The sequence below is a fragment of the Poeciliopsis prolifica genome, unplaced genomic scaffold, assembly GCF_027474105.1.
Source record: "Poeciliopsis prolifica strain line A6 unplaced genomic scaffold, Auburn_PproV2 SCAFFOLD051, whole genome shotgun sequence".
Taxonomy (NCBI): domain Eukaryota; kingdom Metazoa; phylum Chordata; class Actinopteri; order Cyprinodontiformes; family Poeciliidae; genus Poeciliopsis; species Poeciliopsis prolifica.
The window spans coordinates 2,283,427-2,296,158 of NW_026562426.1; the positions used below are offsets into that span (position 1 = coordinate 2,283,427).

Here is a 12,732-nt window from a genome sequence, read left to right on the forward strand (position 1 = left end):
AAATGTTCACCTGTCAGACTGGGGATTCATGTGTTTCATCTTTAAAAAGTTGAACAGCCTAACATTTGCTGCAGAGTTTTTATTTACATATTTCATTTGATTGGATTTCTGAAATAGACCTAAAGATCCAGGGGAAAAAAATGAAAAAAGGATTTGTCAAAGCAACATAAAAGTTAGTTTTATGCTACTTGTTATTCAGATAGCCACTCTTGTCGGACCCATTCATGTGTTCTGGACCCTGTGCTGTGTTCGTATATAAACTGGAGATCCTTCCTGCTCACAGCATCATCATCTTCAAAAGCTCTTTGAAAATCCATGCATAAGAGCCACAGCAACATTTAGATTCTTGGGATAAAGTTTTTGTCGCATGTTTGTGTCACATCTGCACAACGTGCCTGTAACTAAAGCCATGACGTCTGCAACATTCCTGATGTTTTCCAGATATTTCCGTAGCAACCGCCGGCCTGCATTAGACCATGGTGCTTAATGTTAATGTTATTTATTAGTGAGCATATGAAAACAGTTTCTCGGTTCTACGTGTCATTTTGAAGGTAAAGTAACTTCAGTTTTGTCCTATGGTGTGCATCTAATGATAATATTAGTAATCACTTATTTTGACAGTTGTCATTTCACCACTTAAGCTTATTTTGTAAAATACTTGGAAATACATGAAAAATAACACAAACAATTGAATTCCCTTTTTAAATAAGAAACACATTTTATTGCCTAAAATACAATGACAGCATTCCTTTAGCGAACTCTTATTTGTCACAAAGGAAGCTAAAAAAAATCTAGAAAAAAAAGACTCTTATTTTGCTGATCTGAACATCAGTAGCGGAGGGCTGACATGTTGAATATTTTTTAGGGGATTAATTGATCAATAATTAGCTAAATGTACATCATAGGAGACTTTTTACTGAGTTAAACCCAGGAGAGACTAAAACTGCCAGTTGACAATTTCTGGTAGAGCATAATTACAGATAATGGTGCTATTATCTCAAATGCAAAATGTATTTACTTGCTGTACAGTTTCAGAATAGTTTCTGTTCTTTCAGCAGATGGCCTTTTTTTTAAATCAGTTAATCTACTAATGATCACTAAATTAATTGGCGATTATTTAAATCATCGATTCATCATGATTAATCGTTTCGTCCCAAATAAAATGTTCCAGAACTCAAAAGATAAATTTGCCTTCACTGACTGTGAAGGTAAATCTGGAGGTCAGATCACATGACCTCCACATGACCTGCATATTAACCAGAATCAGGTCTACATATCTACAGTATGTGAACTGTCTGATTTTGACTGGCCTTCAAATACCAATAAAGAGAAAATACAACAACAGAAGCAGAATCTCACTTCAGAAAGGATTAGAGGATCAATGAGTTTTTATTCACTGATGACAGGATGCACATTTCACACATTGGCCTGTTGGAAAGGGGCAGAGCAATCACTTTTCACACACACATACATACACACACACACACGCACACACACACACACACGCATACACACAAGCAACGCATCATGTCTCACTTCATCATCTCATGAATTAAGTGCTTATGTCAGAGACGAGGAGCCATAAAGATGGAGCCTGTTCTGTCGTGTCACTGTACGTTAGCTTTGGATTAAAGATTTTATCCTTCATTAAAGACATCTCAACTGTTTTTGAATGTCAGTCCCACATAAATACCACAGAGTCATGAGCCCACCGTCACGGCAAAGGCTGAGATACAGTTCAGACTACATAGGGTCACATTTAAAGCATTGTGCCGTTTAGCTTGTTGCTATGCATTGTTTTGACCCTGATATTGTGCATCAATAAGGTAGGATGGTTTGATGTCGGAGAAATGGAAGCAAGTAGGGATATTGACATCAGCATTAGTATCAGCCAATGTTAGTCAGTTTTCAACATATTGGAATCTGTTGGGAAATGTATTTTGACATCGTCGCGTCACTAAAATGAACTCTTCAAATTAGGGTTTTTTAACATCGTAAGTTTTAATTTATTCTCCAGAAATGTGTATTTTTTTAATCAGAATGTTTGGCTGCAGTTCTTTTAAAACACAGCTTTTAATTCACTGTGGTATTTATGTTTGACGGTGACACAACTGAAGCCAACACATAAACTCCAGAAGTGTCCAACAGCAATCAGCCTAGAAGAAAAAACTAAACAAAAAAACAATCACTGATTAAAGTGTTGATGCAAACAGAATCCCTGAGATATGTTTTCCAAGAGAAGAGGAGGAAAAAGACGAAGAAGAAGTGACACTCTATGACAGAACTAGTTTATGTGTTGCATAAACTGTGTACACTGAATGGGGAACAAAACACGGTGAAGCTGGAACAAAGTCTGCAAAAGTGAATTCATGGATTTAACAAGCATTTCTCCAGCGTTAAAACATGCCTTCATCGTTCAATTTTGAATAAAGTAGAAAAACTGGACTTAAGTTACAAACATGTTTTGCCGAAACCAGGATGCAAAAAAAGTGCTCATACAAAGGAAAAACACAACTCACTTTCAGATATTTACACATTTTTGTGCAGTGTTAAGGGAAGATGATTTTGCTGATGGGAAGAATGCATGGTGATGTATTACCTAGACTGAGATTAAAACGGACGACTGAGGAGGACATCCTTCACCTGCACTTGTAAACAAGGACTAAGCTCCATCTGCTCCATTCATTGTCATCAGCAAAAACGTCAAACATTTTACTGGCTGCACACAGATAAGGGTGGAGTTGAGAAGATCTTATGGGACAAAGTGCTGCGTTGTGTTCGTCTGTCACTCGGTTTCTAGCTTCCTGAGAAAAGACTTGGGCCCTGACCAGAAACAAGCCCAAGTATGAACGAATAAATATTCAATGGTGTCCCTAAAACCTTTAAAGCCCAGAGACTCATTTGTAAGTTTGTCTCATTAACAACAGTTCAATTCCAGCTGCCAGAATCCTTAAAGCCGACACTGAGACAGAAGCTAGTCACCTCAGCTTATTTTCCATTTGCTGGAAACCAAAATGATTTCTATGAATCTTGATGCAGCAGTGAATACTAAATATTTGTCTGGTAAAATGTGAATTAAATGCGGCAAAATCTAAAAAAGTGACCGGATGGAGCGGTTGTTCTGTGACAGAGAAAAGCCATGATGGAGGAAGAGACACCTCTTCAGCTTTGCTTTAATTTCACTGAAATGTTCTTTAACTTTGTAGTGAAAAATTATCGCTGACAAAAAAAAGAAAAAAAAATCACCCAAACATATTAATCCTAGAAAATTCCAATATTTCTTTTTCAGCTATTTTATAATCTAAGTGAATGCGAACACTTTCAAACATATTTAGCGTCCATTTCAAAGACATGTAGTTTTATGTTAACGGAAGATTTATTATTTTTTGTCTAATATGTACCAGACTAAGCCCAGAGGGGCCAGATCAAGCAGCATTACATTTCTGTGTCATGACGCAGGCTGTGCAGCAGAATAAGTTCCATATAAATGATTTTCTATTAAATGTCAGTGTTTCGAAATGATAGTTCAGCGAAGCCTGAATCTGAGGATCGTGGAACAATTGACACATTTTCGCTTTAAAAATAAATGCGTGTTCAGACAAAGAGGGTTGTCATGGAATCACCTATTGGGAAGCTGCTCCTGCAGACTCCTCACCTGTATGAAGCTCCTGCTCCATTTTGATTGACAGGTGGTCAGACTTCTCTGCTCTTTGACATTATTCTTGGTAAATGCAAGTATGAAAAAAAATTTCTGAACCTTTAGGCTTCTTAGCTTAGCCTCTGTTGTCATCACAGTGTCACCAATTCCGGTATAATTCATTACAGCAATAATACACCCAGCAGATGAGCCAGTGATGTGGCCACATAAATGTAACAACTTGGCAAAGGACCTGTGTGAAAATGTCTCCTCTGTTACAGGAAACCTACAACAAAAACACTATTTTGCTCTTTTTGTAGCTAATTAAAGAGAAATGTTGGAACAAAGTAGTTTAACAGGCAGAAGTGTCTGATGGGGAATATTGGACCTGAGGGATTTTTCTCTAACTTAAAGCATCAGCTCAATTCAGTTCATTGCTAACAGTTGGACGTTAATCGTGATGCTGCCAGTCCTGTGGGTCCAGGTTACGAAATATAAAATAAACACGGGTTTATTGAGCTCTAATAGGCTCAACATGGTCCTGACTGCAGGTCTCAACTAAATGTAAAGATGTTTGAGTCCTGTCAACAATCTTTTTGCCCCTCAGCGATCCAACCTGCTGAGTGAAATCATCCAGCTCGAAACTCTCAACCTGTCGTCATAAAGCCTCTGCCTGAGGCCCTGCTTCAGTCCAATTCAGCCTCACTCCTTATGAAATATGGCTTTGCATTCTTATGCTGTTCTCAGCACTGATTTATGGATTCCATCATATGGAAAAGGCAGACTCACATGGCTTAATAGTAGCTTTCATGTGTTAGCTGTTGTAGCACATAATCCACTATGTTGGCAGGATTTGGTTCATTTTGTGCAAAGACATCAGTAGCTTCCAAAAAGGAAATCTAAATAAAGTGTCATTGTTCCTTCTTAATGAGTCACTGGACTTTTAAATATTTGTGAAGCTTTGACATTTTGACGTCGCTTCATTTTCAGCCTTTTAGTAGAAACTAAGAAATAAATTGAAGGGGATTTGAAAGAGGTTATCCTGCTTTTGTAAACTTGAATCTTACTCTCACACTCTTTCTTGCTGTAACACAATCGTGCTATGATTTCACACTAGAGGTGAGCTGAAGAGTCATCCACTTTTATGGTTTAGGAACAGAAGAGTGAGGGTTGCTTCTGAACAGAAGCCAGGGGAGAAAACAGACTCCTGCACAGCTTGGCCTTTCTAAGTGCCAAGCTGCGCAGGAGAGGCAGCGTCCTGTGTGAGTCCGTGGTCCTGGGAGGAGAAGCAGTCATCAGAGTGGACAAAATGCAGGGCAGTCTGGCTGTAGCTCAGCAGGGCTTGCTCCTTCTCCTCAGCACCATACAGCAGGGAGTGAGGATGAACCTGCTGGATGTGCCGCTTGATGGTACTGACCTTCAGCGTCGCCAGAGTGGCTCCACACACCATGCATATCAGGCCATGTCTCCTGCAGTCATAATCCATCAGGTATTCCATTCGCCAGCGCACCTGGTAGTTCCTCCTCTGGTCCTTCCCGGGGTAATGGCCGTGGCGAGGGACCGGGGCTGCAACGCCACAGTCCTGAGATCTGCTCCTCCCTCCGGTCTCGCTGTCGTTGCTGTTCACGGCGTTGAGGGGAGCGCAGACATCAGAAGTGGAATCCTCATTTCTGCCTTTGGTAGGACTGAAGGCAACAGCTTCACTGGGGTTCAGTTCTACAGACACAGAGAGGGAGGGACAAAGACCAGCAGCTGATTCCACTTCTCCAACAGGTTATCACTGCTCCTCACTGTTTCACTGATTGCAGCATATACCAGCTAATCTGCATAAAATATCTACATGGTCTATATTCTGCATAGTTTATATTTTTGTAAAGTTTATTTTCCTTTTTTTATTGTATTTTTGCCTGTGTTACTATTTACAGACATTTTATAATTTAACCATCCAGTGTGACCAGGAAACTAAGAATTTCATTGTTCAAGGAAACATGTTAGGAAAGTTTTGAATTTGAAATTTGACATATATTTTCTTTATGTAGGACAATTTTGATTCAGTTAACTTCTATAATGAATGTAGTATGATAAATCTTCCTTATGCAACTGTTAGAAATGGGGATGCATCAGTACTGATATCTCATAATATTGCTGTCGATATTTTTTTTTTTACCGATATTGTATATATTATGTATTTTCTCTACCTTTCTACACTGTGAAAAATGAGCACACCTTGCCTACATTGCCTCCCTTCTTGAGTTAAGAACTCGCACAATCCTGCTCTGCATCACTGCCACAACCACATTTATTTACAGCAATGCAATGTAAATAAATATCCATTGTTAACGTCGCATTGGCCCAGTTTTCTTATCGGACCGATATCAATGTGTAAAACAATGACTAACATCGACTGATACCAAAGTGGAGGCCAATGCATTCCTGGTTAGAAAGTTCTACAGAACTCGGAGCTTTGATCAAATCTTTGTTTTATATGTAACTGCTTGATGAATTGTATGATAATTAGTGGGGTGGATTATTATTGTTCTGCTGATGATCCTCTGGTATTTAATATGAACCCGGTCTGTTAATATTTCCAAAGCAGCAATACTGATATCAAAATTTGGATCAGTCCAAATGTTCATATCGGTGCTTTCCTAGTTATCACTCAAGTCAAGTCTCTTGAGTGAAAAAAATCATAAAAGGATTTTAAACATTGAGCTCTTAGGTCTAAACATTTATTTCATTGGCATATAAGACAACAAACATTATTTATATAACTAATTATTCACAGTATTTAACAAGCATCTGTCTTGTAAAGCATCGTTTACAAGACAGAAAGGTGAGAGTTAATGAAGGCTGCAGGGCAGGATGATACTAATTATTGGTAATAATCAGGATTTAGCAACTGCTGAATAAAGCACAACAATGTAGAAACGTTTCTCACCATCTGATATTTGCATTCCATCAGCAGACGAGACTTTGGTCCAGGCAGCAGCCATTGCTTCTCTTTCTTGTTGGCTCAGCGTTGTGGTCTCAGGGTGGCATTCCTGAATGTGGCGGCGGAAGCTGCTCACCTTGCTTTCATGCAAGACCTGAGAACACACCATGCAAAAAGTGCCCTGGTCTTGGGGCCCATAGGCTACCAGATAGTCGAGGCGGAGTCGCCAGGGGTCACCCCCTCTCAGCCGCCTCTTCCTGGACTGCCGGAGAGGCTGGGATGGCAGGCGTGGGGCCCCGACCCCTCCGTCCTCACCGATCAGACGAATGTCCTGAGTTAAAGTGCTGTCGCCCTCTGGGAACATGTCAGCGTTGATTGGAACCGTCTTAAGGTCTTCTGTGAAAATGTCCGCCCCCTTTGCTTTGGTGTTGGGTGTTGGTTCAGACTTGAGTGAGTCTGGTTCACCTGGCAGAGAGCAGAAAAACAGACAAACAGCATTCAGGTTCTGCCCAGAATGATGCACTACTTAAAGGACTCTCCATAGGTTTGAGCATTTTTACCGACATAAACGCAACAAACCTTTGAATCATTGTCCCTACAACATTTTCTCGGACACAGCAGAGGCTAGGTGTTACCATGGTGATGTTGATCAGGATATGAAGTGATTAGGGAGTGATGAGAAAGCAAATCGTAAGATTAATCGTCCGTACCTTAGCAGTTGTGTATTGCAAACGTGAATCTAACATAGAATAAAATGTTCTCATGTCGTATGTTTGATTCTGTGATGTAAAACACTCTGAACTGCCTCGTTGCTGAAATGTGCCATACAAATAAAATTGACTCGACAGCGGCTGATGTTCTCACCATGGGTCTGGGCCCAGGCCTGTAGGATGCAGTGCTTCTCCTCTGAGCTGTAAACCAGAGAGTTGGGATGGGTTTCCAGAACGTGGCTCTTTATGTGATCCAAGTGGAGCGAGGGAAGTACTGCTCCACACACCATGCAGAGCAGGCGGCCGGCCTCAGCCTCATACTCCATCAGGAACTCCTGGCGGAACCAAGCGTGCAGAGAGTCATTCAGGTAGCGCTCCAAGGTCCGGGCCGACGGTCCGGGGAGCTCGTGCTCCTCCTCTTGGGGCTGGAGGCTCTCGTCCTCTGTGGTCCGTGGGGTCAAAGCGGCGGGCTGCTGTTGGTGCTCCTGCAGTGGAACTGGATCTGGAGTTTCTGGGTATATTGTATTTTGGAACATCAAGACAAAACAAACATAAAAAAACATCTGTTTAGAGCACGACCTGAGAAAAAGAAGCAGAAAGCGGTTATCAGAGGATTGTGTCTTACACAGTCCGGTCCATTGTTAGGCTTGATGAGTTCAGATACTGAAGTGTAAAGCAGCTCATGTGCTGCTCTGGGATGTTAAACTGGTACCTTTGCTCTTCAACACTAAACTCAAGCAGTAAGTCAGATAGCAGATTGTTGGGTTCTGCTGATCCTAACAGAATAGTTTGTAAAAAAAAAATATATATATATATCACAAACAGCCCAGTCGCCCGCCGAAGGCTCAGACTGTAAAGATCATGTCTTATGTTAGTGTGAGTCTCCCCACAGAGCTGCTGGTTCAGTTTGAGCAGAACTCTAACAGAACCACAACAAAACTTTTCTGGCACTGGGTCTCTTCAAAGAGTGAAAATGTTTCATGTTTGTTTTGATTCATGCGTGATAACGTCTCATCAGCACACGTATATATTTTCTTGGTCCTTTGCTGCCAGCTATTGTTGAACAGAAAAACAGCATGCCTGTCAAAGCGTAGGTGTCATGTTTCATCCGGAAACTTTGATGAATTGGATCACACTTTTCTGTAATCGCACAATTATGAACAAGAAGAAAAAAGACGTGTGGTTTTAAATCAATGAAATGAAACGAATGCTAATTTAAATGTTTGTGGGGGTTTTTATTTAAAAAAATGTAATGTATGTGGGGGGAGGTGCTTATGTTCAGTCTACCTGAGTCAGTACTTGGAGATTTATCTCCAGTTCAATTGCCGCTGCAAGTCTATTTCCAAAGGCTCTGACACCAAAGGATGAAGACTGTTGCTCATTCTTTTTCACAAAGCAGCTTGAACTCAGTCCAGCTGGATGGAGAGCATCTGTAAACAGCAGGTTTTAAGTCTTGTCACAGATTATTATGTGGACTTGTTTATGGTCTTTGACTGGGCCAGTCTAACATATGGATGTGCTTTATCTCAATCATTCCTTGTAGCTCTGGCTTTCTTCTTCACGTTGTTTCCTAATCTGTAATTTCTGAAGTCAACTTGTTGCACTAAATTCTGTTTTGAGGCATCAGCGTAGAGAAGAACAAGTACACATTCCCACTGAATATGAGATCTCAAAAACTCGCTCTACTCACCACCTATATGCTGACCAAAGTGCATAGAGTCCTCTTCTCCGTGCAGTGAGGGACCAGCAGCAGACCTCTGACCTGCCCCCAGGCTCAGATGGCTCTCCCAGCCAGAGCGAATCACCTCCTTGTCTGCAGCACTCCACAGGAGAGAGTCCGGGTGCTTCTGCCTGATGTGTCTCTTGATGGTACTGAGCTTCAGGGTTGCGAGCGTGCTGCCGCACACCATGCAGATCATTCCGTGCCTTTGGGGGTCAAAGTCCATCAAATACTCGCTGCGCCAGTATTCGTGGTAATAGCGGCGGTGATCGCGGCCAGGAATCCTGCTCAGGCCTGGACGTGACGCTCTCTGGACCCTGGGTTTGCGTACCGAGGGCCCGGGCGCTGGGGAGAGGAGTGGATGGTCGGGTCCCTCTGTGATGCTCCAGTAGCTGGTGGCAGGTGATCTCACAGGTGTGACCATACCTGTCTCAGAATCCTCCCCACCATGGCCATTGGCAAGATTGTCTTCTTCAGAGAGCAAGACAATACACAGATCAGCCACACCGGTAAATAGTAAATTAGATCTAAGTTGAACACACAGACAGTCCTTGTGTTTGTCTTTTATCTACAGCTCTGAATGACCTGGCCATATACTTATTGATTATTTGGGGGGAAAACTGTCAACTATCCCAGTTCTCACCAATTCATCAACACAGCGATTTTCAACCAGGTCGAGCAGACACAGGTTTTGAGTTCTGGTATACCAAGGTGTCCGATCGCTATTCGGGGAGGGTATTTATATCATTAGAAAAACTTCAAAACAAGCTGAAGTTTTGTTTCAAATATGTTTTGTATTCCTAAAAAACATTTTTACAGCTATCTTCTGATTCAGACTTCGGAGTTTTGTTTTGTCCCAGGAGCAAAATGATCTTGATCTACCTTCTTTGTCTTCATTAGAAGACATCATGATGAACCTCTTAGATGATAGAGGACAGGTGCGTCTACTCTTTACTCGATGTTTTTCAATAAACGTTAACGAATCTTCAAGCAGCATTCTGCAAGCGTGGGTAACAGATCTGGGAGAAAGCTGAAAGCCAGAAGTGGTCAGAGGGTTGAGCTTTTATTCATACTCAATCTGCCAACATAAATTCCAAGTTATTACAGTACAGTGGCTAACTGGGCAATATGTCACTCCAGTTATTACTTCACTTAAACACTAATATTCCTGACATTTGCATTGAATGTACTTCCCAGAAAGGACATGACCACATACAGAGTGGGCATGTCCTCACATATTAGTTTTCTGGAAGGCTGTGTTGGCTGTGATGATTGGTAAGGAGTTTCCTTTAAACATAAAATGTGCATCTTAAATGTCTATCTTGAAGACTTTGTTATCTCAAACAATTCTGGATCCCTACTTAGTGATTGTTTTTTGGAAGCTAAGCTATTGCATTTTCATGGAAGAATTTCATGTAGAATTTTACACTGGATTAAATAAATTACTCTTTACATTGCCCTCAAGAAGATCAGCTATTTTACTAATAAAGAACTTTTGATTTTTGGGGATCTGCGCTGTCTTTTTACACGTGGCTGGGCCAAAATGATATCCAACTGGAAGTGGGAAGAGGACTGGTCATGAGGTCATGCGGCAAGGTGATTGGTCTGCTGGTGGGTCTGCTTTTTGTTTTGCCCCTCCCCTCTGTGTGTATGTTTGCATTTTGTTCATGGAGGGTTCCATTTATGTATGTGAGTGTTCATGTATATGTGCGTTTGTTAATTTTAATGAAGAGGTGCTGAAAAAAAAGAAAGCAAAGGAAAAGGTTAGGCGGGAGCATCATCAATTTCACTCTGCATTTTACCTTTTCATAGCTTCTCTTTATTGTGCAAATGTTTGCTGCTCGTTTTATGTCTTCATGGTGTAAATCACTTTGGCTCGCCTTGCTGAAATGTGCTATACCAGGGGTGCTCAAGTCCAGTCCTGGAGAGCTACCGTCCTGCAACTTTTAGAAGCATCCTCACTCCAACAGGAGCTCTGAACACTCCTGGTAACGAGCCATTCATCTGATTCATCTGTGTTGAAGCAGGGATGCATCTGAGAGATGCAGGATGGCAGCTCTCGAGGACTGGACTTGAGCACCCCTGTGCTATACCAATAAACTTGTCTTGCCTTGCAGTCGCTCTCCTCTAGATGGCAGCAGTGAGTCTCCCCAGCTTGTATGCTGTTGAGCCTTTGTTTATAGGAGCCACAGAGACAGAGGGGCCATGCCGCTCCACGGCTTTGTCCCTGACACGGATTAACTGTCTGACTGACAATGGCTGTGTCACTGACAACCACGCACACCCACTCAGCTGTGGCCCTAAAAGAAAAAAAAAAGAAAAGCACATATATTTTTTTTTCCGTTTACCTCCCAAGTCGCTCTCCTCCTGCGTCGTTTCCTCCTCTCCGCTTATTATTAATGAGAGCAACTCAGACTGTTCGGAAGAGCGGAGGTCCACTGGCTCGCTCTCCCCTGCCTCTTTCTCTTCCATCACTGGCCTGGCTGTTGGTGTAGTTGTAGCTCGTGTACTATCTCCCTCCTCAGCGGGTCGGAGCGGCGGAGCGGGACATGTCACTCTCACATGAACAGCATGTCACGGCAGGAACATGTTCCGCCGCGCGGCACCGTTCGACACGCATCTGGCTGGCGCTCATCGCTCTGGAGCCCGTGTTCTCCAGGGTTTCTCCCACGCGCCCGGCACGGGAGCCAAGTTAACTTTTCATGGATTCACTCAATCCGCCGGCGAAAACACTTTGCGGTGCTCAAGCGAGACTCGTCTCAGCTTAGGCCTCCAGTAATGTATTTTAAGGTTCTTGCTTGTCTTCTGGGTGGGGAGCCGGACTAGGGGCCCCTGGGGCTCCTTAAGGGGCTCCTGGGTAAATTTAAAGAGACAGTAACAGCGTCGACGACGCACACCCACCCCGGAGGGGGGGCGGAGCGAGCAGCAGACGCTAATGCTGATAAGCTGCTAATACAACTGCTGTTGTTCTATCATAAACACGCGATGGCAGAGACGCTTTAGCTCATGCTCAAACACAAGGCGGTTCCATGTCACCTGGACCCCTGGGCCCCAGACCACAAAGTGTTTTAAATGGGGACTTGTGCAATTTGACAGTGATATATAGCCTTATTTTCCTAGTCCAGTTCGATTTAATTCAGTTAATTTACAAAGTGCAAACATATCAATTTTATTTTCAGCTATATAGAAATTTATAATAAAATCATCCCAATTGATGCCAGTACATTTCATATAGGTATTTGCATTCAACCACAGTCCAGTTATATTGTAAATATAATACAGTACAATTCATTGGTAAAAGTTATCTTGGTAAGGAAGCCCAGTCAATAGAATGCAGATCAATGACTTTGTTTCTCTTCCCTTGCAAGAACATGGCAACCGAGGACAGATAATTGCATTTGATAGGTATAGTTTGCAGGAGTCTCCTAATGGAGAAAGGATGTGGTAAAAGTGGAAAAGAACTACTCACAGGAACAACAGACGGGGCCTGAGAACAGGAAGCAGACTCAAAGGAGAATTGGTCTATGAGTCATTTCAGGCATCCAGTTCAGCAATGGTTGTTTCACCATTTTCTCAACTGAATGTTTAGTTGTTGTTTTTTAGCAGGGTAGGAAAATCCCACAATTCTTTGTCACAAGGGGTCCAGATGATGGATTTAAAAAGCTAAATCCTCCACATTTCACCTACATATGCTTTTTAAAAGCACTGGTTTGGTAAAAATTATTAAGACAAA

The 12,732-nt window shown here is 42.1% G+C and overlaps 1 protein-coding gene across 1 annotated transcript; it reads right to left on the reverse strand.

The window, feature by feature from the left end:
- Positions 1–1,073: 1,073 nt before the first annotated feature.
- zfta (zinc finger translocation associated) lies at positions 1,074–11,800 on the reverse strand. The gene is made up of 5 exons (XM_055058753.1): positions 11,348–11,800; positions 8,970–9,470; positions 7,434–7,790; positions 6,576–7,034; positions 1,074–5,353 (listed from the first exon to the last, which is right to left on the reverse strand). Exons 1-5 carry the CDS (start codon positions 11,469–11,471, stop codon positions 4,863–4,865), a joined length of 1,932 nt encoding a protein of 643 aa, XP_054914728.1. The 5' UTR covers positions 11,472–11,800; the 3' UTR covers positions 1,074–4,862.
- Positions 11,801–12,732: the final 932 nt, after the last annotated feature.

Bases quoted from the DNA above. Each gene is read 5' to 3' on its own strand.
- zfta (XM_055058753.1), bottom strand. From the start codon at position 11,471: ATGGAAGAGAAAGAGGCAGGGGAGAGCGAGCCAGTGGACCTCCGCTCT. The intron at 7,035-7,433 runs GTGAGAACATCA...GCTCTCTGCCAG, and splicing joins GGCCTGGGCCCAGACCCATG to GTGAACCAGACTCACTCAAG. The intron at 5,354-6,575 runs GTGAGAAACGTT...CTGTGTCTGTAG, and splicing joins TGGAATGCAAATATCAGATG to AACTGAACCCCAGTGAAGCT.